This window comes from Quercus suber, unplaced genomic scaffold (genome assembly GCF_002906115.3).
Source record: "Quercus suber isolate HL8 unplaced genomic scaffold, Cork oak 2.0 scaffold_114, whole genome shotgun sequence".
Classification (NCBI taxonomy): Eukaryota; Viridiplantae; Streptophyta; class Magnoliopsida; order Fagales; family Fagaceae; genus Quercus; species Quercus suber.
Genome location: NW_027069579.1, coordinates 463,889 through 483,281, shown reverse-complemented (window position 1 = coordinate 483,281; position 19,393 = coordinate 463,889). Strand labels below are relative to the sequence as shown.

Here is a 19,393-nt window from a genome sequence, read left to right as displayed (position 1 = left end):
TTTCGGTCGGAATCGACTGTATCGGCATGTTTCAGTGGCCGTATCGGTTCCCGTTTCCACTGGAATTGGCTCGTTTTGGCCCGAATCGGCGCGAATCTGGCCGAGTCGACGTGAATCCAAACAAAAAAAAAAAGGGGGAGAGTCAGCGAGTCGGATAGAATTTATATACTTATAATAATAGTGTAGTATATTTTTGATAAAGAATTCATAATTAGTGTGCGTGCAATTCTTATTTCTTACAACGAAGTTGAGAGTGGACTCCCAAAATAAAATGAAAGTAAAAAGGAAAAAAGAAAGTCATTGTTGGCGTGGCGATATTAACATAGTGAAAGTAGCTCCAACTCCAAGCTTCCCACCACAACAAACTGTACCACCTCGTCTTCTCCGCCCCACATTCTCTTTTATTATTTCCCTCTTCCTCTCATTCTCATACTCTCATTGCCAAATCTACTGAACCAACCTTTCTTTCTCTTTTCTCTCTTAGTTACCATTTCGCAATGGCTTCTCCTTTTCTCTCTAGAGCTCCTCTCTCCAACACCAATACCAATACCAATTTCACTTCCATTTCCTTCTCCTCTTCTCTCTCTAATTCCCTTCCCTTCCGTCCTTCCTCCTTCTCCGCATTTCCCTCCAAGCGTAGAACCCTGACCGTCCGATCCAAGATCAGAGAGATCTTCATGCCCGCCCTCAGCTCCACCATGACCGAGGGCAAGATCGTCTCCTGGATCAAATCCGAAGGCGACATGCTCTCCAAAGGTGAAAGCGTTGTCGTCGTCGAGTCCGATAAAGCTGACATGGACGTCGAGACCTTTTACGACGGAATCCTCGCCGCTATTGTCGTCCCCGAAGGCGACTCCGCTCCCGTCGGCGCTCCTATCGGCCTTTTAGCCGAAACCGAAGACGAAATCGCCGAAGCCAAAGCCAAAGCCAAAGCCAATTCCACTTCTCCTCCGCCGACTTCCTCTCCCGCTCCGCCAATCTCTCAGCCACAGCCACAGCCTCCGCCGTCTAAGCCAGTCTCAGACTCACCAAGGAAGACAGTAGCAACGCCGTTTGCAAAAAAACTAGCGAAGCAGCACAAGGTTAATATCGAATCGGTGGTCGGAACCGGTCCTTTCGGCCGAATCACCCCGGCCGATATAGAGGCCGCCGCAGGAATCACACCTTCCAAGAGTATCGAAATCAAATCAAACGTGGAGTCTGCTCCACCTCCGCCACCGAAATCCGCGGCTGCTCCGCCTCCAATTCCGGGTTCTACGGTGGTGCCTTTTACAACAATGCAATCGGCGGTGTCGAAGAACATGCTGGAAAGTCTCTCCGTGCCGACTTTTCGCGTTGGTTATCCCGTCACCACCGATGCCCTCGACACCCTCTATGAGAAGGTACATTGTTACATTGTGGGGTCGAATTGAGAGTTTGATTTATTTGGCATTGTGGGAATAAATGGTGATTCTGTTCAGGTGAAGCCAAAGGGTGTGACCATGACTGCGATATTAGCCAAGGCTGCAGCAATGGCACTTGCTCAGCATCCAGTTGTCAATGCCACGTGTAAAGACGGCAAGGGTTTTACGTATAATGCTAACATAAACATTGCAGTTGCAGTGGCTATTGATGGTGGCTTGATAACCCCTGTTCTTCAGGACGCAGATAAGGTACTATAGGCCACTTTCGAAATTGTCTTTTTGAAATTTTTAGTTTTAGTTGGTGACATGTGTTTGATGGCCCTGGGGCAGTTGGATTTGTATTTGTTATCTCAAAAATGGAAAGAGCTTTTGAAGAAAGCTCGGGCAAAGCAACTTCAGCCCAATGAGTACAATTCAGGTATTTACTGTAGCTCTAGAGTGATTTTAGTGTCTTGAAGTTTAAAATAATCGCTTTTACTTCCTAAAAAACTTAAAATTGATTGCTGTTAGTCGCAACTTTAAATTTCAAGGACTAACATCGCTAATGGGCTGAACACTTTTTCTTTTGGGGGGAACAAATAAAACTTAGTTATGTTTGAATTGTATGTAGGGACTTTCACTCTATCGAATTTGGGCATGTTTGGAGTGGATAGATTTGATGCTATTCTTCCTCCAGGACAGGTGAGTTATCAATAATAATGGCTAGGCTTATATATTTAGTTTTTTATTTATGAATTAATGAGATCGTTCTCACCCTTGTAAGAAATTAGCCATTTGGTCTAAATTTGGAACGATGTCCAGGGGGCTATCATGGCTGTTGGAGCATCCAAGCCAACCGTAGTGGCTGATGAAGATGGATATTTCAGCGTGAAAACTAAGATGCTGGTGAGTTTTGCTTAGTTTCCATTTCTTTATAATCTATAAGTTTTGTGTTTCACGTGCTTATAAACTAGTGGGTAGTTCTTATGAACTTTTTTGTTAAGGTGTTGGCTAATATCTTGATCGGTCCCTTCCATAAAAAAATGTGTGATACTGTGATTTGAACAGGGAAATATGACAAAAATGTGTTTGAAACTGATTCTGTGGTAAACATTCTAGTTTCAATAATTTATAATCGTCGTAAGATGTCCAATGACAAAAACTTTGTAGTGATGATAAGTAATACTGCGATTCAGGTTTTGGGAACAGCATCTACTTCTCAATTAGGAGAACAATGAGAATAATGCAGAAAGGTCTATGGCAGTGTGTTTCTGAAACGGTTAATTTGGTCCAATCATGGTCACATTCCCAAAATTTCAAAAATCTGGTATATAGAACTTCATATTCAGTCTTGTTTGCAGTGCTGAAACAATGGAATAAAACATGTTCCCGAAAATATTTGCACGTAGTTCTAAATCTTTGGAGTATGATAATTTCTCCCAGTGTGAATGCAAACACTTCATTCTCACTTAGTTCTAAATCTTTCTTTAAGATTTTATTACTTCATTTCTTAGGTTTTCTTCCTTTTTTTCTTTTTCTTTGGCATGTCGGATGTGATTCTTGTATTTTTAGACTAAGGGTTATGCCTTCTGCATGTTTGGGAATGTTTTCATTTTTCTGTTTTAAAAAGCATGTTTTTAGAGATGATCTTTTTTTTTTTGGTTGAGCTTCGATGGAGAATTCATTCATAATTGCAAAAACAAAAAACAGTTTTTTAAAACAAAAAAATTGTTTGGATGCTCATGGTACCCAATCAACATAATATTTGGCAACTCCCAAATAATCTAAGATTACCCATTTCTTCAACAGCCTTTGTACCTCCACATCCAAATCCACTTGACTCTAGCAACATCTTCTCATCACAGCCCAACAATATGAAACCACCATCAACAACCAACACATCACCAAACTCCATCAAAAGACCCAAACTAACACCAACAAAACTAGAGCCATAATTGAGCAGCTCAACCCAACACCAAAAAACCCCATTCGTTAATTGGTGAATCCACATCGAAAACTCCCATTACTCATGTAACTGATTGTGAAGGAGATTGAGAAAATTTGGAATCTGAGCTCACACTGGAGCTTTCCAGCATCGTCAAGGTGGAGGAGTCAAAGGTTTCGCACTTGACGATATGCTTGTAGTGAGGGATGCAGTTGGGCCAGTAAGCAGCGAGAGAGGGACGAGATTTGTAAATGGGGCCTTAGGGCATGTTAAGAGAGGGAAAATCTGTTTCTTTGGTCATGAGTGTGTGGTTTTTTTTTTTTTTTTTNAAAAAGGGGGAGAGTCAGCGAGTCGGACACTGGACTCTGCGTCGGACTCCGGCGGCGACCTTGGAGCCGAGTCGGTGCTTTCTAGGTATTAACATCATCCACTTAAGATCCCTTGATGTGATTGTATGTAATCATGGCAGGCACAAAATTGGCATCATTGTATTGTTAACAATTTTGTGTTCAAACTAATCCACAGCAAGATTGAGCAAATGAAGAATTCAGAGGACAAAATCTTATGTGAGTAGACTTTAGCTAAAAGTTCCTGTTTCATATTAGTTTGTACATCCATGAGATAAATTTGTTATCATCCACAATGCAGATGAAGAGAGAAGACATTCTATCAAGGTTTCTGCAAGTGACAGAAACTGATCCAACATACTTAAGAGATATAATTCTTAACTTCATCATAGCTGGAAAAGACACAACAGCAACCACAATTGCTTGGTTTATTTACATGGTCTGCAAGCATCCTGCTGTGCAGTCGAAAATTGCAAAAGAAGTGAAGGAACCTACTGCATTTCTTTTCTTCATTATTTCCTCTTTAAGACCAACATGTGCCATGTGTGTGGTTCCAGAGTAATGGTTCACCAAATTTTTTCAATATCTAGAATCACAATATTCTTCCTTTTACTGCAAAGTAACACTGCATAGTCACTGGTTGTTAACTAATAAGGACATGTACATTGCCACCATTAGTTTCCCAAATGTCTGAGAGCAGCTTCCTAGTAAGTTCCCACTTATTTGACATGATTCCCCCAAATGTGATTCTAAACCTTAAATTTCCTTGCTTACAGGATGCAAAGATATGCATTTTTGATGATACTCTACCAGATGGATACAGTGTGAACAAAGGAGATATGGTGGCTTACCAACCTTTATGCAATGGGTAGGATGAAATTCATATGGGGTGATGACACTGAGGAATTCAGACCAGAGAGATGGCTCAATGAAGAAGGAATATTCTAGCCGAGAGCCCTTTCAAGTTCACAGCCTTCCAGGTTAGTGTTGGGACATATTGCATTTCTACTTTTTCATGCTTTAATTTTTGTGGCTAACATTGAATTGTCTTTGAAGTAACGTAAACATGTAGCTGTACAAATTTATTGCAAAATTACATATATACAATCTTCCTTTGATGCAAAGTCACCTCTAGTGTAGAAAGTTAAAGACTGTAGATTACTTGTTGGAGAAACCAAATTAAATTTCTACTGGTTTAAGGCGGGGCCACAAATTTGTGTAGGCAAGGAGTTTGCCTATAGGCAAATGAAGATCTTCTCGGCTGTCCTGTTAGGCTGCTTCGAGTTCAAAATGGCTAACGAAAATAGAACTGTCAATTACATGACAATGATTAATCTTCACATAGATGGAGGTCTCGAAATTGGAGCCTTCCACAGGCGTGGAAAGTAGCATGGTATTTTATGAGTGTGGAAATAAATACTATCTGACACACACACACACACACACATATATATATATATAGATTTTTTTTTTTTTTTCTGAGAAACATATATAGATTCTTTTTATTCAAAATATTCATTGTTTAATGGCAATTCTTTATTGCCAGAGTCCCAAAAAGGGAAAATATGTGTGTTGTAATGTACAAAGAATGATGTAAGACTTTTTATGTGATTATATATCCTATGATCAATGAGTCTAAGCTTGCCATTATAAATAAAGAATTGTACAAATTATCAAGGCGCTCTATTTCCAGAACAATTAGGTAAACAACCAGTTTACTATATTCTACCCCCAATTAACAGGCAGAGTGAAAATTATAAACATATAGGTAACATCTCTTTTTGAATTTAATATCTTAGAAACAAAGATCTACCAAGCAGTTATCTAAATTTGAATGCTTGAAACAGTTGAAACTAAAACTCTTTTCAATACTCAATGCATCTGTTTGGCTGCATTGAACTAAAATAGAATAACGTTGAATCAATGGCTTCAAATAATTGTTCAACATCTATAGTTTTGCATGTAACTACAAATAATAAAAAAAATCTTTTTATTTTGTATCATTAGAAAGGTAAATTATATAATTCAAACAAGTGGAAACATAAGAATCTCCGTTAGGAAAGAATTTATATACTTATAATAATAGTGTAGTATATTTTTGATAAAGAATTCATAATTAGTGTGCGTGCAATTCTTATTTCTTACAACGAAGTTGAGAGTGGACTCCCAAAATAAAATGAAAGTAAAAAGGAAAAAAGAAAGTCATTGTTGGCGTGGCGATATTAACATAGTGAAAGTAGCTCCAACTCCAAGCTTCCCACCACAACAAACTGTACCACCTCGTCTTCTCCGCCCCACATTCTCTTTTATTATTTCCCTCTTCCTCTCATTCTCATACTCTCATTGCCAAATCTACTGAACCAACCTTTCTTTCTCTTTTCTCTCTTAGTTACCATTTCGCAATGGCTTCTCCTTTTCTCTCTAGAGCTCCTCTCTCCAACACCAATACCAATACCAATTTCACTTCCATTTCCTTCTCCTCTTCTCTCTCTAATTCCCTTCCCTTCCGTCCTTCCTCCTTCTCCGCATTTCCCTCCAAGCGTAGAACCCTGACCGTCCGATCCAAGATCAGAGAGATCTTCATGCCCGCCCTCAGCTCCACCATGACCGAGGGCAAGATCGTCTCCTGGATCAAATCCGAAGGCGACATGCTCTCCAAAGGTGAAAGCGTTGTCGTCGTCGAGTCCGATAAAGCTGACATGGACGTCGAGACCTTTTACGACGGAATCCTCGCCGCTATTGTCGTCCCCGAAGGCGACTCCGCTCCCGTCGGCGCTCCTATCGGCCTTTTAGCCGAAACCGAAGACGAAATCGCCGAAGCCAAAGCCAAAGCCAAAGCCAATTCCACTTCTCCTCCGCCGACTTCCTCTCCCGCTCCGCCAATCTCTCAGCCACAGCCACAGCCTCCGCCGTCTAAGCCAGTCTCAGACTCACCAAGGAAGACAGTAGCAACGCCGTTTGCAAAAAAACTAGCGAAGCAGCACAAGGTTAATATCGAATCGGTGGTCGGAACCGGTCCTTTCGGCCGAATCACCCCGGCCGATATAGAGGCCGCCGCAGGAATCACACCTTCCAAGAGTATCGAAATCAAATCAAACGTGGAGTCTGCTCCACCTCCGCCACCGAAATCCGCGGCTGCTCCGCCTCCAATTCCGGGTTCTACGGTGGTGCCTTTTACAACAATGCAATCGGCGGTGTCGAAGAACATGCTGGAAAGTCTCTCCGTGCCGACTTTTCGCGTTGGTTATCCCGTCACCACCGATGCCCTCGACACCCTCTATGAGAAGGTACATTGTTACATTGTGGGGTCGAATTGAGAGTTTGATTTATTTGGCATTGTGGGAATAAATGGTGATTCTGTTCAGGTGAAGCCAAAGGGTGTGACCATGACTGCGATATTAGCCAAGGCTGCAGCAATGGCACTTGCTCAGCATCCAGTTGTCAATGCCACGTGTAAAGACGGCAAGGGTTTTACGTATAATGCTAACATAAACATTGCAGTTGCAGTGGCTATTGATGGTGGCTTGATAACCCCTGTTCTTCAGGACGCAGATAAGGTACTATAGGCCACTTTCGAAATTGTCTTTTTGAAATTTTTAGTTTTAGTTGGTGACATGTGTTTGATGGCCCTGGGGCAGTTGGATTTGTATTTGTTATCTCAAAAATGGAAAGAGCTTTTGAAGAAAGCTCGGGCAAAGCAACTTCAGCCCAATGAGTACAATTCAGGTATTTACTGTAGCTCTAGAGTGATTTTAGTGTCTTGAAGTTTAAAATAATCGCTTTTACTTCCTAAAAAACTTAAAATTGATTGCTGTTAGTCGCAACTTTAAATTTCAAGGACTAACATCGCTAATGGGCTGAACACTTTTTCTTTTGGGGGGAACAAATAAAACTTAGTTATGTTTGAATTGTATGTAGGGACTTTCACTCTATCGAATTTGGGCATGTTTGGAGTGGATAGATTTGATGCTATTCTTCCTCCAGGACAGGTGAGTTATCAATAATAATGGCTAGGCTTATATATTTAGTTTTTTATTTATGAATTAATGAGATCGTTCTCACCCTTGTAAGAAATTAGCCATTTGGTCTAAATTTGGAACGATGTCCAGGGGGCTATCATGGCTGTTGGAGCATCCAAGCCAACCGTAGTGGCTGATGAAGATGGATATTTCAGCGTGAAAACTAAGATGCTGGTGAGTTTTGCTTAGTTTCCATTTCTTTATAATCTATAAGTTTTGTGTTTCACGTGCTTATAAACTAGTGGGTAGTTCTTATGAACTTTTTTGTTAAGGTGTTGGCTAATATCTTGATCGGTCCCTTCCATAAAAAAATGTGTGATACTGTGATTTGAACAGGGAAATATGACAAAAATGTGTTTGAAACTGATTCTGTGGTAAACATTCTAGTTTCAATAATTTATAATCGTCGTAAGATGTCCAATGACAAAAACTTTGTAGTGATGATAAGTAATACTGCGATTCAGGTTTTGGGAACAGCATCTACTTCTCAATTAGGAGAACAATGAGAATAATGCAGAAAGGTCTATGGCAGTGTGTTTCTGAAACGGTTAATTTGGTCCAATCATGGTCACATTCCCAAAATTTCAAAAATCTGGTATATAGAACTTCATATTCAGTCTTGTTTGCAGTGCTGAAACAATGGAATAAAACATGTTCCCGAAAATATTTGCACGTAGTTCTAAATCTTTGGAGTATGATAATTTCTCCCAGTGTGAATGCAAACACTTCATTCTCACTTAGTTCTAAATCTTTCTTTAAGATTTTATTACTTCATTTCTTAGGTTTTCTTCCTTTTTTTCTTTTTCTTTGGCATGTCGGATGTGATTCTTGTATTTTTAGACTAAGGGTTATGCCTTCTGCATGTTTGGGAATGTTTTCATTTTTCTGTTTTAAAAAGCATGTTTTTAGAGATGATCTTTTTTTTTTTGGTTGAGCTTCGATGGAGAATTCATTCATAATTGCAAAAACAAAAAACAGTTTTTTAAAACAAAAAAATTGTTTGGATGCTCATGGTACCCAATCAACATAATATTTGGCAACTCCCAAATTGGGGGGGGGGGGGAGAGAGAGAGAGAGAGAGATTATGTCAATTGGAAAACAGAAACCAGGAAACCGAAAACATCAAAATGATGTTTTCAATTTTGCTTTTGGTTTGGAGTTGCATTTCCAAAAACTGCTTTTTTGCTTTTATTGTGATTTGTGAATACACCAATTAAACATGTCCTTTACTATTTATCAAAACAAGACAACGTCATGAAGTTTAGTATATTCTTCAAAGTATGGAATTTAGAAAGGTGCTAATAAGCTTTAGATTAAATGGCTTCTCCACTTTATGTCGTGATAATGGGAAATGGGATACAGAAAAATCACCACCTAAAGGAAATTACCAAGGATACTGGGCTAAACAAACTCACCACTCAATGGAATTCACCCAAAGAGATACAGAGAATAAAACACAAGTATTTCTGAAAAATCACTCTCTAAGTTGATTCATTCATGGTAGTCGACTAACTATATATATTGCTTACCAAGGATACAGGGCTAAAAACTCACCAGTCAATGGAATTCACCCAAAGAGGTACAAAGAATAAAACAACACATATTTCTGAATAATCACTCTCTAATTTGATTTATTCATGGTAGCCAACCATCTATATATATTGCTCTGAATAGCCCTCTAAGTATGGGAGAATTAAATTAGTAAATAGTTCCCAAAACATAGAAAACACAGTAAACATAGAGTAAATAAATGGTCAGATATTTCCCACAAACATCAGCTTTCAAGATTGACTAATTAAAGATATTAGGACTAGCAATATTGACTAAATAAATGTTGTAGGACCAGCCTTAATGGGCTTTGAATAATAGTACCAGCTTTGGATAACTGGGCCGGATTTGGGCCTCCAAGTCCAGACCATAGGATTCCTCTATTTGGGCTTGTATGACAATGAGGGCTGCTGGGTCTGTTGGTTTATTGGACACTCCCATCTCATGTCGGAATCAAGTGAATGGTGTGGTCATTGGTTCAACATTCATTGATGCATATGTAACTCACCATTAAAAAAAATGCAGTGTGAAAGGGAATGGTATCCTTTTTGTTATCATTTTGGCCCTCTTCTGTTTTCCCCCTTATCTTTCTTTTTCCGTTCAAATTTCTTCTAGTAATTACAATTTTTGTTATGGGACAAAGAGATTTTTGGCTTTTGAATGGATAAGATTTGGAAATGAGGAGTGATTCCCCTTCTATCCAAGGGTGAGAGGGTGACAACGATTTGTCACTGGTAACTTACAATTACAGGAATCTGACAGTAGTTATTAATTTAATGGATTTAAAACTTATACTGGATTCAGAAACATTATGCAGTAAGGCAAGGTTGGGGTAGAGCTGCTGTACCCAATGTTGAACAAGATGAGAAATTACAGCCCCAACCTCCACCCCACCCCTGTTTTGTTAAGGGTTAGATGGAACACAAAGGCAGGCATAATTCCAGGTCCTCTGTTAACTTTGCCTCTTGCATTTCACAAATTGACAAATATATGCTTCCATTCTGCTTTGTATTACTTGGCATGTTATTACTGAGAATAGATGTTGTCCTTAAGGGTTAAAGACTTTCTCAACTTGAATCTCCAAGTATATCAAATCTATTATTTGGTAGAGAGCATCTGAAAGGAGAGAGACAAACGTTGTTCCTGAACCTCATCCTCATGCATCTCTATTGAAATGACTCTAGGGGAGCAAAATCCTCACTCTAGTTCTTTATTTGCAAAAAATTATGTTCTTTGGCTCTGGTATTTGGAGAAAATATCTTTTTAGTTACTGTTTGGATTGTCCAAGATAGGTCCCTCTGCTATTTATGAATGTAATATACTATGTATTTAATGTTGTCAATGAAACATAGAACAGCTTCTCATCTGAAAAGATCACCAAACTTTTCTAGTAGTTAAATTTCTGCAGAAGACCTAAACCGAGTTGGTGTGTTACTCTTGTTACAGGTAAATGTAACAGCTGATCACCGGATTATTTATGGAGCTGACTTGGCTGCCTTTCTTCAGACCTTTTCAAAGATTGTAGAGAACCCCGAAAGCCTGACATTGTAGATGATGTATCAGGTTTCTACAAATTGATACCTGTTGACGTTGGGCTTCTTTTCTTTCATGGGTTACAGGTGATAATGGTGTGTCTACTTGACAGAGTGCCTGACCTAGTTTTGCTGTGGTCCCCCACAATGTTATGCTTATGTTGTCTTTCAGTTTGTTTTGGTTTTTAAAGGTTTCCAGTACATTTCCTGATACTGTTGAGTAGATTTTGATAGAGGAGAATAACTTTGAAGTTTTTTGATGACCTAAAGCCTGTTTTATTAGGAAGTGAGTGGTCTTATAAGTTCATTTTTCCAGCGTTATTAGGGCATAAAATTTATGAACACATTGGCAGTTCATGACATGGTCAAGGTGGTGTTGAAGCGTATATGGTATCTGTTTTTGAATTGCATTTGTGGCAACCATTAGCTGTTAAATAGGCCTCAATTATCATAAATAAAAAAATGACAAATATTTACTTTGTTTACCACCATGTTTAGACTGTCAGAAAAAAATTCTTTTGGTTTTTAATTAATTGCATGTTGAAAGAGAGATTTCCCACACTGGATGAATGTGAAACCTTCCATTTTGGAGGGGAGTGTGATGTAAGAATCTTGGGTGGGGGTTTTGTTATGCATAATGTGTCAGTTCGGATCAGCTGTTTGAAAACCTATGTTTTGACAATTTCTTCAGTTAAGTTACATTTTGAAAACATATTTTATTAAAGCGCAATTAAGCATTTAGTAAATTATGTAAAAATTGCTGCTGTGGAAAACTACAAAGCGAAAAAATGCAGTTTTCTAGAGATTTTAGGAAAACACTCCATGAGCTATGATTTGACGCAATTTTCTTTTAAAGTAAAATCAAATGCCAAACCTGCATTTTCGTTTTCAAAATCGCTCTTTATCGTCAATTTTCTTCAGGAAATCGTAATGCCAAATGGGCTCTTTGCAGTGATAATTATCTCTCTACCAAAATAGAATAGTAACCAGGCTAACCACCAATGAGAAAGGTTAACGGCATGCTTTTTCAAGAAACAAAACTAAAATATTGTGCGCTTGGGCAGAGTTTGGTAGAGGTCTATCATACGAATCCAAACAAGCATCGGGAATATAATCATTTAATTTCAAATTAATAAGAGTAAGTGTAAGGGAACAATTCTTTTCAAAGTGACAAATTGTGAATGATAGAAAATATAATGATGTTAGTGGTAGTCTATGTGAAAGTGATTGTTTGTCCCTCACAACTTATCATCACAATAAGTTAAGAAATAAGTTGTATCTATAGGAAAAGTTGAATTACTAAATGATCGTTCTAAAATCTGTCTGCTTTGCCATACAGATCTAAAGAAATATTGTCCTGTCTATTTACCCATTCTTGGTGACAACCTCTTTATTTACAGATCACCACAGTTCGCTTAAAATATTGTCCTATCTTTAATATGCTTGCCAACAACTACGACAAAACTGACTATTGTATAATTACTATAAGAAAAAGCATTGATGGTGAAAAAAGATAAAAAAGGACTACTAGAAATGGCTATTGTTTTGAATGAGAGATGCTTCAATGGAGCTCTGCGAATCTCTTCAACATGATCTTCAAACATCAAGATGCATGAGTCATGACAGACTTCCTTGTTGACTGAACAAGAAATCCCTGCATTTTTTTTTTTTTGTTTTGTTTCCCACAAATGTGAAGTCACCAGTCCAAGATGATATTCCTAGAGAGGTAAAGTTTGTCAATGTACTCTATTACCGGAAGTGCTGCACTGATATACCTTCTCATTTTCTTCTCTGCTGACTGATCTGCAACAACATTGATAATAAAAGTTGAGGTCTCTTGGGGAGGCCACATTTCTAATATAAAATTGAGAGTGAAAATGGAAGCTAAGATGTTATACTCATCTGGTGAAGAACAAAAGAATATATCATTGTTAGTGCACTATCAGATCAGGCTTAAAATCACTTAAAAGATCAACTGTGATAAGCCTTTCTTAGAATCAAGCTTCAAACACAGAGACAATGATGAAAATAATCATGTCATCTTCAGCTTGATAACAAATCATCTACAAGATAGGTATGTATCACAAGGACTGGGCTACAGCTCAGCTAGGTATTGATTACTCATTTATTCACATTAATGTTTCATAATTTAGGATTAATTTGGTGAAAATAGTTCTCTACTAAAACAAAACTAAGGCATTTACCTGAAAGAAAAAAAAAAAAAAAAAGAAAAAAGAAAAAAGAAAAAAAGAAAAAGAAAATAAAAACTATGGCAGTATGACCTCTGAAGGAAAAAAATATGTTTAAGTACATAAAAAAAAAAGATTTTACCTCTCCTTCCCAGCCTCAATGCAAACCTATGGTGTCATGCAACCTAATATAAATGATCTAAACAGTGCCAACCTAACTTTAAAGCATCGTTCATAACATAAATAGCTTGTTATAAACAAGGAGATAGTGTAATGTTTTGGTAAGTTATTAAACTATCCATATTAAATATATCATAATTGACATTTTAAAGAAACTTTAAATTGTACAAGTATCCATTTGCACTTCGTACTCTTTATGAAATAGAAAATACGCCTAAACTTGAAATTGGAAGTTTAATTGATACAGTTTTAATGAATTTTTATAGCTCTCTTCAGACATAGTATTTCTAACAACAATTTCTAATGCATTTACATCTACATATGATCAACATTTCTTTTATTTGCTATGTTTACAGGCATTATCAAGGTGCTTTGGTTTAGTTCCTGGGGTTACCTTTAGCATTGGCAATCTACAATGCAAATCTCTGATTGCAAGGTTCAAACTTGGTACTCAAAAAGGTAAATTAGATTCGAACTCACCAGTTTCATTGAGTCTCAGCAGAAGTTGGTCTCTTGTAGGAAGAGCATACATTCCAGCAGCAACTGCTGTCCTGATTGTCCATGAGTGGTATGGTGCACAAACTTGTGCATAAGCTGTAGAAGCTGCTTCCTTTAAAGAGTACTCTCTAAAAGTGACAAAAGAAAATTATTACATGTTAGCAGTGAAGGGCAAGTATCGAATTTAAAAAATAGTGAAATAGAACAATTTTGTTTTGGCCTGCATAAGCAGTTAAGCACTGGGAAATTTCAATTAATCTGACAAAATAAAAAAAATTTTGATGGACTTTGAGTTCGAGTTAAGCAGTCATTTGCTTAAATCCATACTGACATATAGCTGAATAGAGACAGAGTCAATCTTTTTTCATACCATCACATTAGTGTTTTATTTTGTATATACAATTATGTATAGGTGATATGAAATAACCTGCCTAGTCGATTTGAATGAATCTATACTAAACCACTAAAGAAAGTGCTTATATCAAGTATTTATATAAAAGGAACCTTTCTCTTTTTTTCTGTTCTAATCTCTATTTTTCTTTTCCAAACAAAATTAGCGGTTAAATGAAAAATAATCCCAGAATCAACCAAAATCTCACTGTCTTTAGGTTATTCAACTAAAAATTCTCAATTAATTTGCAAAAATGGAATGCATACATAAATATATAGAGTTTAAACTCACTGCATTTAATTTTATCAAAAACATTGACATGAAGATGATGGGTTGTAGCATTGTCGGTAAGCTACATGGACAGCATAGAACAACAGCCAGGAATTTAATTGCTGCTAGGAAATAGAGCTCAACTTCCAAACAAAGATTTCATAAAAGATTGTTTAGTAATAGATGAATCACAAAAGCATCTATGAACATTAAACAAATTGATGCTGCATCTTATTCAAGTCTATGTAAAAAAATAAAATAAAATAAAGATGCAATCATGAACAACAGCCAGGAATTTAATTGCTGCTAGGAAATAGAGCTCAACTTCCAAACAAAGATTTATAACAGATTGTTTAGTAATAGATGAATCACAAAAGTATCTATGAACATTAAACAAATTTTTTTTTTGAGAAAGGAACATTAAACAAATTGATGCTGCATCTTATTCAAGTCTATGTAAAAAAATAAAATAAAATAAAGATGCAATCATGAAGGGGTGGAACTTACTCCGTTGACAAAAATTGTTCAAACAAAGCTCTGATGAGGTCAAGACCCTGTCTTACTCGTCGTAAATTACGTGAAAGGCTTCCTGGTGTCTTTACCGTGTCATTTGCAACATCAAGCTCAAGTATATCTTCTATAGTGTCATATGTCCTTGATGCTTCCTTAAGATCACGTACCTGAATGTATAAATAGGAGAATTAGATTCAGAAGTCCAATTGAATGCAATCATGAAGTATTTACAAATTAGAGGGCATAAGGAGCAGTACATGTAAATAATATAAGAAATATAGAATTTAGAAGGCAAGCTCGAAGGCTTACAGAGAAATAGAGGCATTTATAACAACTACAAAACCCTTATTCTCTAGTGGCATGAATTTACCTCATCCATGACCGTCAAAAATCTTAGAAAGTCACTAAAGAATACGAAGACTGCCTATCATGGCTTTAAATCTACCCTTAACCCACAATACCAGACACACACGCGCGCTCTCTCTCTCTCTCTCTCTCTCACAAAATAAATGAATCACAGAGCAAATATGACTTAGTGTTGTCCTGGAAATTTATAAATGTGTGAACCTCATTATTTACATGAAATAGTTTCAATTATTTTCAAGTGTCCAACATATAACAAAGAACAGAAAGGATGTTCTGTTTCAATGTTCATAATCTTTAATAACCTAGAATAATTTCTCTATTTCCAAATTGATAGAAGCTTTGCTTTGAGTCTATTTATGAAGACATTATCCATTCAATGTTCGAAATGGAAGCATCCTCGAAATGTGTTATTTGTGGCACCTCACAAATGGCAGAATTACAACATAGGAGATAAGCATTTCGCTTTTTTTGAGGAAACCAACCTCTAAAGTGAAATTTTCATCCTCCTTATTCAAAAATAGATTGCCTTAAAAAATAAACATAACTCTCAAATTCAAAATGAAACACATTCTATCAGATAAATATATATATATATATATATATAGATTAGTAAATATTAAGAGTTTGTTTGGATATTGTTTATTGTTGTAGTAAAATAATTTTTAAATTTATGAATAGTGCCGTGTGATCCAATTTTTTTGAATATTATCAACTAAATAAAAGGTTAATGCGTTATTATTGGGACCCCACACGCAAAAAAACTTAACTATTTGGTTGCTTTGCTTAGGTTCTCTCTAAAACTATTGGAAAGTCGTGCGGGGAAGTAGGAATGTGATGGTTTGAAGTTTCGCTACGGATGCGCTCTGCCTAAGGAAAAAGAACCTTCTTTTCTCTCTCTCTCTCTCTGTTTGTTTGATACAAACGCACAAATTTTTATATAGGAAACGAAAAGTCAATCTCTGGTCCATATAGCTTTCCCACACGAATTTCGCTCCACCTCCATCCATCCCTGTCATGATCGTGGGCCTTCATCTCCCCGGTCCAAATTTTTCAGGGCTTGCCTGACTACTGGATCCTGGTCCTCTTGGCCCATACAATTTTCTAACTTGTTTTCTTTTTCCCCGAGTTAATTGTGATTATTAGAAGTATTTACAGGTCGGGTTTAGACTTTAGTCAAGTAGAGGGCTAATTCATCAATTGACCTTATCTCTTTGCCTGTTTATTTGTGGTAATTTTAAGAGGGATAGAGAAAGGAGAGAAAATGGAAAAGATGGTTGTTTGGTTAGAGGGGAAATGTGAGGGGATTTTGGTGAGGTCCAAGTGTTTTTTCTTTGAGCCTACCAAAATCCTATTTCCCCAATTTAGAGAGATAATAGGGGAGAAAATGCGGGAGGAGAGGGATAATGACAAAACAACAAAATTACCTTCTCTCAATTATATCATTATTGTTGTTGTTGTGTGTGTGTGTGTTTAATATAATTTTAAAAATCAATGGTGGATTGAATAATATGTTAATTTTGATTGATAGTAAGTAATATTTTTTTAATTTAATGATTACAAGAAATCATTTTGTATATTATGTAATAGGGCATGAAAATTTATATAAACTACATTTTATTTTCAACAAAATAAAAGAGTTTTCCATCCCTTCATTTTTTCACCTCCAGCCAAACAAAGCCTTTGGGTATGAAAATTTCCTGATTGATGCTTGTCCAAAAGGGTGAAGTTAATGATTGAATCTCAATTTTAAGTTGATGGATTGATTCCAAAGATTGAGAATGATACGATGGACAAGAGTGAAAGCATGTTGAGGCTAGTGAGGGGCGGAATCATGATTTTTGTTTGGGGAGTGGGAGTAAAACTATAATATTGATATGTAATTCAAGAAAAACTCAAAGACTATATATAAAGTACAAGATTAAAGTTAGAAAATAGGTGTAATTCTTAATTATTAGCATCGAAAATACTAACAAATCACGAAAGTTCATAGTAAAATACTAACAAACCCACAAAAATTTTTATTGACACATCATTTTATAAACATTTTGTAGCCAAATTTGTAATTGCTTAAGCTTTTTTTTTAGGAAGAGTTGAATGAGGCTTCTAAAGGAAGTTAAAAATAAAAGTTATAGCAAAAAGTTAGTAAAAATTAGGGGTAAAAGTTATGGAATATAAATGATGTGTTGGGAGAGGAATGGAAATGGCTAGCAAAAGGAATTGGGGTTTGGGGTGGCCAAACGGCTANTTATGAATAGTGCCGTGTGATCCAATTTTAAAATTAAATTTGCATTTTTTCCAAGATGCGGATCTCATGAACAGTGTTCATGGACCTACTAAAAAAAAGTAGCCTCACTGGATTGCGCAAATTGCGCTATCCAAAAGTAAAGAAGAACTAGATATGATTTACTTAAAAACTAGCCTAACAATATATCCCACCCTTAACTATTAAAAATACAATCTTAAAAAATGATAAAAAGAGATAAAACAGAAGCATATAACATTCCACCTTGTTGTCTACTATCTTATTTCTATTCGAGTAACTGATATTATAAGTAAACTTCTCCAAAAGTGAAACAAGAATTTTTTTTTTTTTTTTTTTGAAAAGTCATGTATTTGATGATCCAAATCAAAGCATCATCAAAATGTTAAATTCTGACCAAAAAAAAATTAACTGCTTCCCTTATAATCACAATTCAAGAGGAGAGAGGAAAACAAGAAGAAGAAATTTTGTGTTTAGATTTCTTTTACATGTCCATAATCATAACATTAGAAGTTTATAATATTTCGGTTCAATTGATTAATAAATAACTGAAATCAACATAAACTGTTTTTGGTTTGGGGAAAAAGAAAAAGAGAGTGGTTAATGTTATAGAGCAACCTTGGAGACGTATTCCAACTCGGCGAACTTGAAAGCGAGGCCGAGGCAACTAAAAAGAACAGAGACGAAAGAGCAGGCGTCGCAGAAAGTGTCCAACCTCATCTCTTCTTCGGAGCCTTTCTGGTTTGCTTTTGAAATCTCGAGTAGCTCCTCGAATGCCTCCGCCATAGCCGATAGAGGCGTCGTCATGCTGCAAGCATTATTGCCGTGCCTGTACGTATCCATCGCCTCTTTTCTTTAATTTGCTGGAAAATGCTGTAAAAACAAATTAGTATATAAATTAAACTATCGCTTCTGGTTGTATATATTTGATTCTTATTCCATTTTGGTTTCAGCACCAGCACCAACGCACCATTACTCTGTGGGGGATTTTGAATATTATTAAAGTAGGATAGCTGGATAGGAATCGAATTTGAATATTATCAACTAAATAAAAGGTTAATGCGTTATTATTGGGACCCCACACGCAAAAAAACTTAACTATTTGGTTGCTTTGCTTAGGTTCTCTCTAAAACTATTGGAAAGTCGTGCGGGGAAGTAGGAATGTGATGGTTTGAAGTTTCGCTAACATGTAGGGGGGGGGGGGGAGATTTACGTCTAACATAGTTCCACCCTTGAGTGAGGGAGCCTTAATTTCGATAATAAACATTCAGGTTTTGTGTTAGAAAATCCTAATTCAAAAAGAAGGGTAGGCAAAACTATCCCAAAACAAGTAAGCTTAAACCATTGTTCTATTAATGGGATTTAGGGATATAAGGACCTTTAACTTAGCTATGTTGGCAAAACAAGGATGGAGATTGTTACAGGATTAAAGATCTCTCCTTTATAGTTGCTTTAAGGCTAAGTATTTTCCAAGATGTAGTTTCTTAGAGGCATCTGATTGTCCAAATAGCTCATATATCTAGAAAAGTTTGTTTGCTACTCAACCAATCTTAAAGAGAGGCTGCTATTGGAGGGTGGGGGAATGGTTCTTCTATTCGGGTTACACAAGATAGGCGGATCCTGAGCCATCCAACAAACATGGTTCTTTTCCAACCAGTAGAGGAGGAATAGGAATGGAGGGTGTCAGACGTAATTGATTGGAGAGTTCATTAGTGGGTTAGAGAACGGATAGAATTGGTCTTTCATAGGTTTGATGTAGAGGCTATACTTAAAATTCCTTTGAGTAGGAGGCAGGTGCAAGATGCTATTATGTGGTTCCATTCCAAGAATGGGAAATATTCAGTGAAGTTAGGTTACCATTGTGAGGGACCGCAACCCCAGCCTGCCAATTTTTTCTTAAACTAGGCCTAACCCGTGTGAATTGGTGGGATCGCGATGCTTAAAATGTCAAAT

General features: G+C 36.8%; 3 protein-coding genes and 1 pseudogene across 4 annotated transcripts; 3 read left to right on the top strand and 1 right to left on the bottom strand.

Annotated features, from left to right (window-relative positions):
* The first annotated feature begins 306 nt into the window (after positions 1–306).
* Positions 307–2,704, top strand: LOC136068420 (dihydrolipoyllysine-residue acetyltransferase component 4 of pyruvate dehydrogenase complex, chloroplastic-like). Its single transcript, XM_065775556.1, has 6 exons — positions 307–1,382; positions 1,461–1,652; positions 1,734–1,821; positions 2,014–2,084; positions 2,205–2,288; positions 2,579–2,704. Exons 1-6 carry the CDS (start codon positions 498–500, stop codon positions 2,618–2,620), a joined length of 1,362 nt encoding a protein of 453 aa, XP_065631628.1. The 5' UTR covers positions 307–497; the 3' UTR covers positions 2,621–2,704.
* An 813-nt stretch (positions 2,705–3,517) lies between these two features.
* On the top strand, positions 3,518–5,063 carry LOC112026450 (cytochrome P450 704C1-like; annotated as a pseudogene).
* An 826-nt stretch (positions 5,064–5,889) lies between these two features.
* LOC112026449 (dihydrolipoyllysine-residue acetyltransferase component 4 of pyruvate dehydrogenase complex, chloroplastic) lies at positions 5,890–11,135 on the top strand. 2 transcript variants are annotated; one of them, XM_065775555.1, is made up of 6 exons: positions 5,890–6,961; positions 7,040–7,231; positions 7,313–7,400; positions 7,593–7,663; positions 7,784–7,867; positions 8,158–8,284. In XM_065775555.1, exons 1-6 carry the CDS (start codon positions 6,077–6,079, stop codon positions 8,197–8,199), a joined length of 1,362 nt encoding a protein of 453 aa, XP_065631627.1. In that variant the 5' UTR covers positions 5,890–6,076; the 3' UTR covers positions 8,200–8,284. The 2 variants fall into 2 exon arrangements, with proteins under 2 accessions (XP_065631627.1, XP_023914907.1); XM_024059139.2 differs by lacking the exon at positions 8,158–8,284 and adding an exon at positions 10,688–11,135 and having other exon boundaries at positions 5,895–6,961.
* Positions 11,136–12,030: 895 nt separating this feature from the next.
* On the bottom strand, positions 12,031–18,532 carry LOC112026453 (ACD11 homolog protein). The gene is made up of 5 exons (XM_024059142.2): positions 18,411–18,532; positions 18,059–18,313; positions 14,809–14,981; positions 13,623–13,768; positions 12,031–12,576 (listed from the first exon to the last, which is right to left on the bottom strand). The coding sequence occupies exons 2-5, from the start codon at positions 18,281–18,283 to the stop codon at positions 12,470–12,472; spliced, it is 651 nt and encodes a 216-aa protein (XP_023914910.1). The 5' UTR covers positions 18,284–18,313; positions 18,411–18,532; the 3' UTR covers positions 12,031–12,469.
* Between the last annotated feature and the right edge of the window lie 861 nt (positions 18,533–19,393).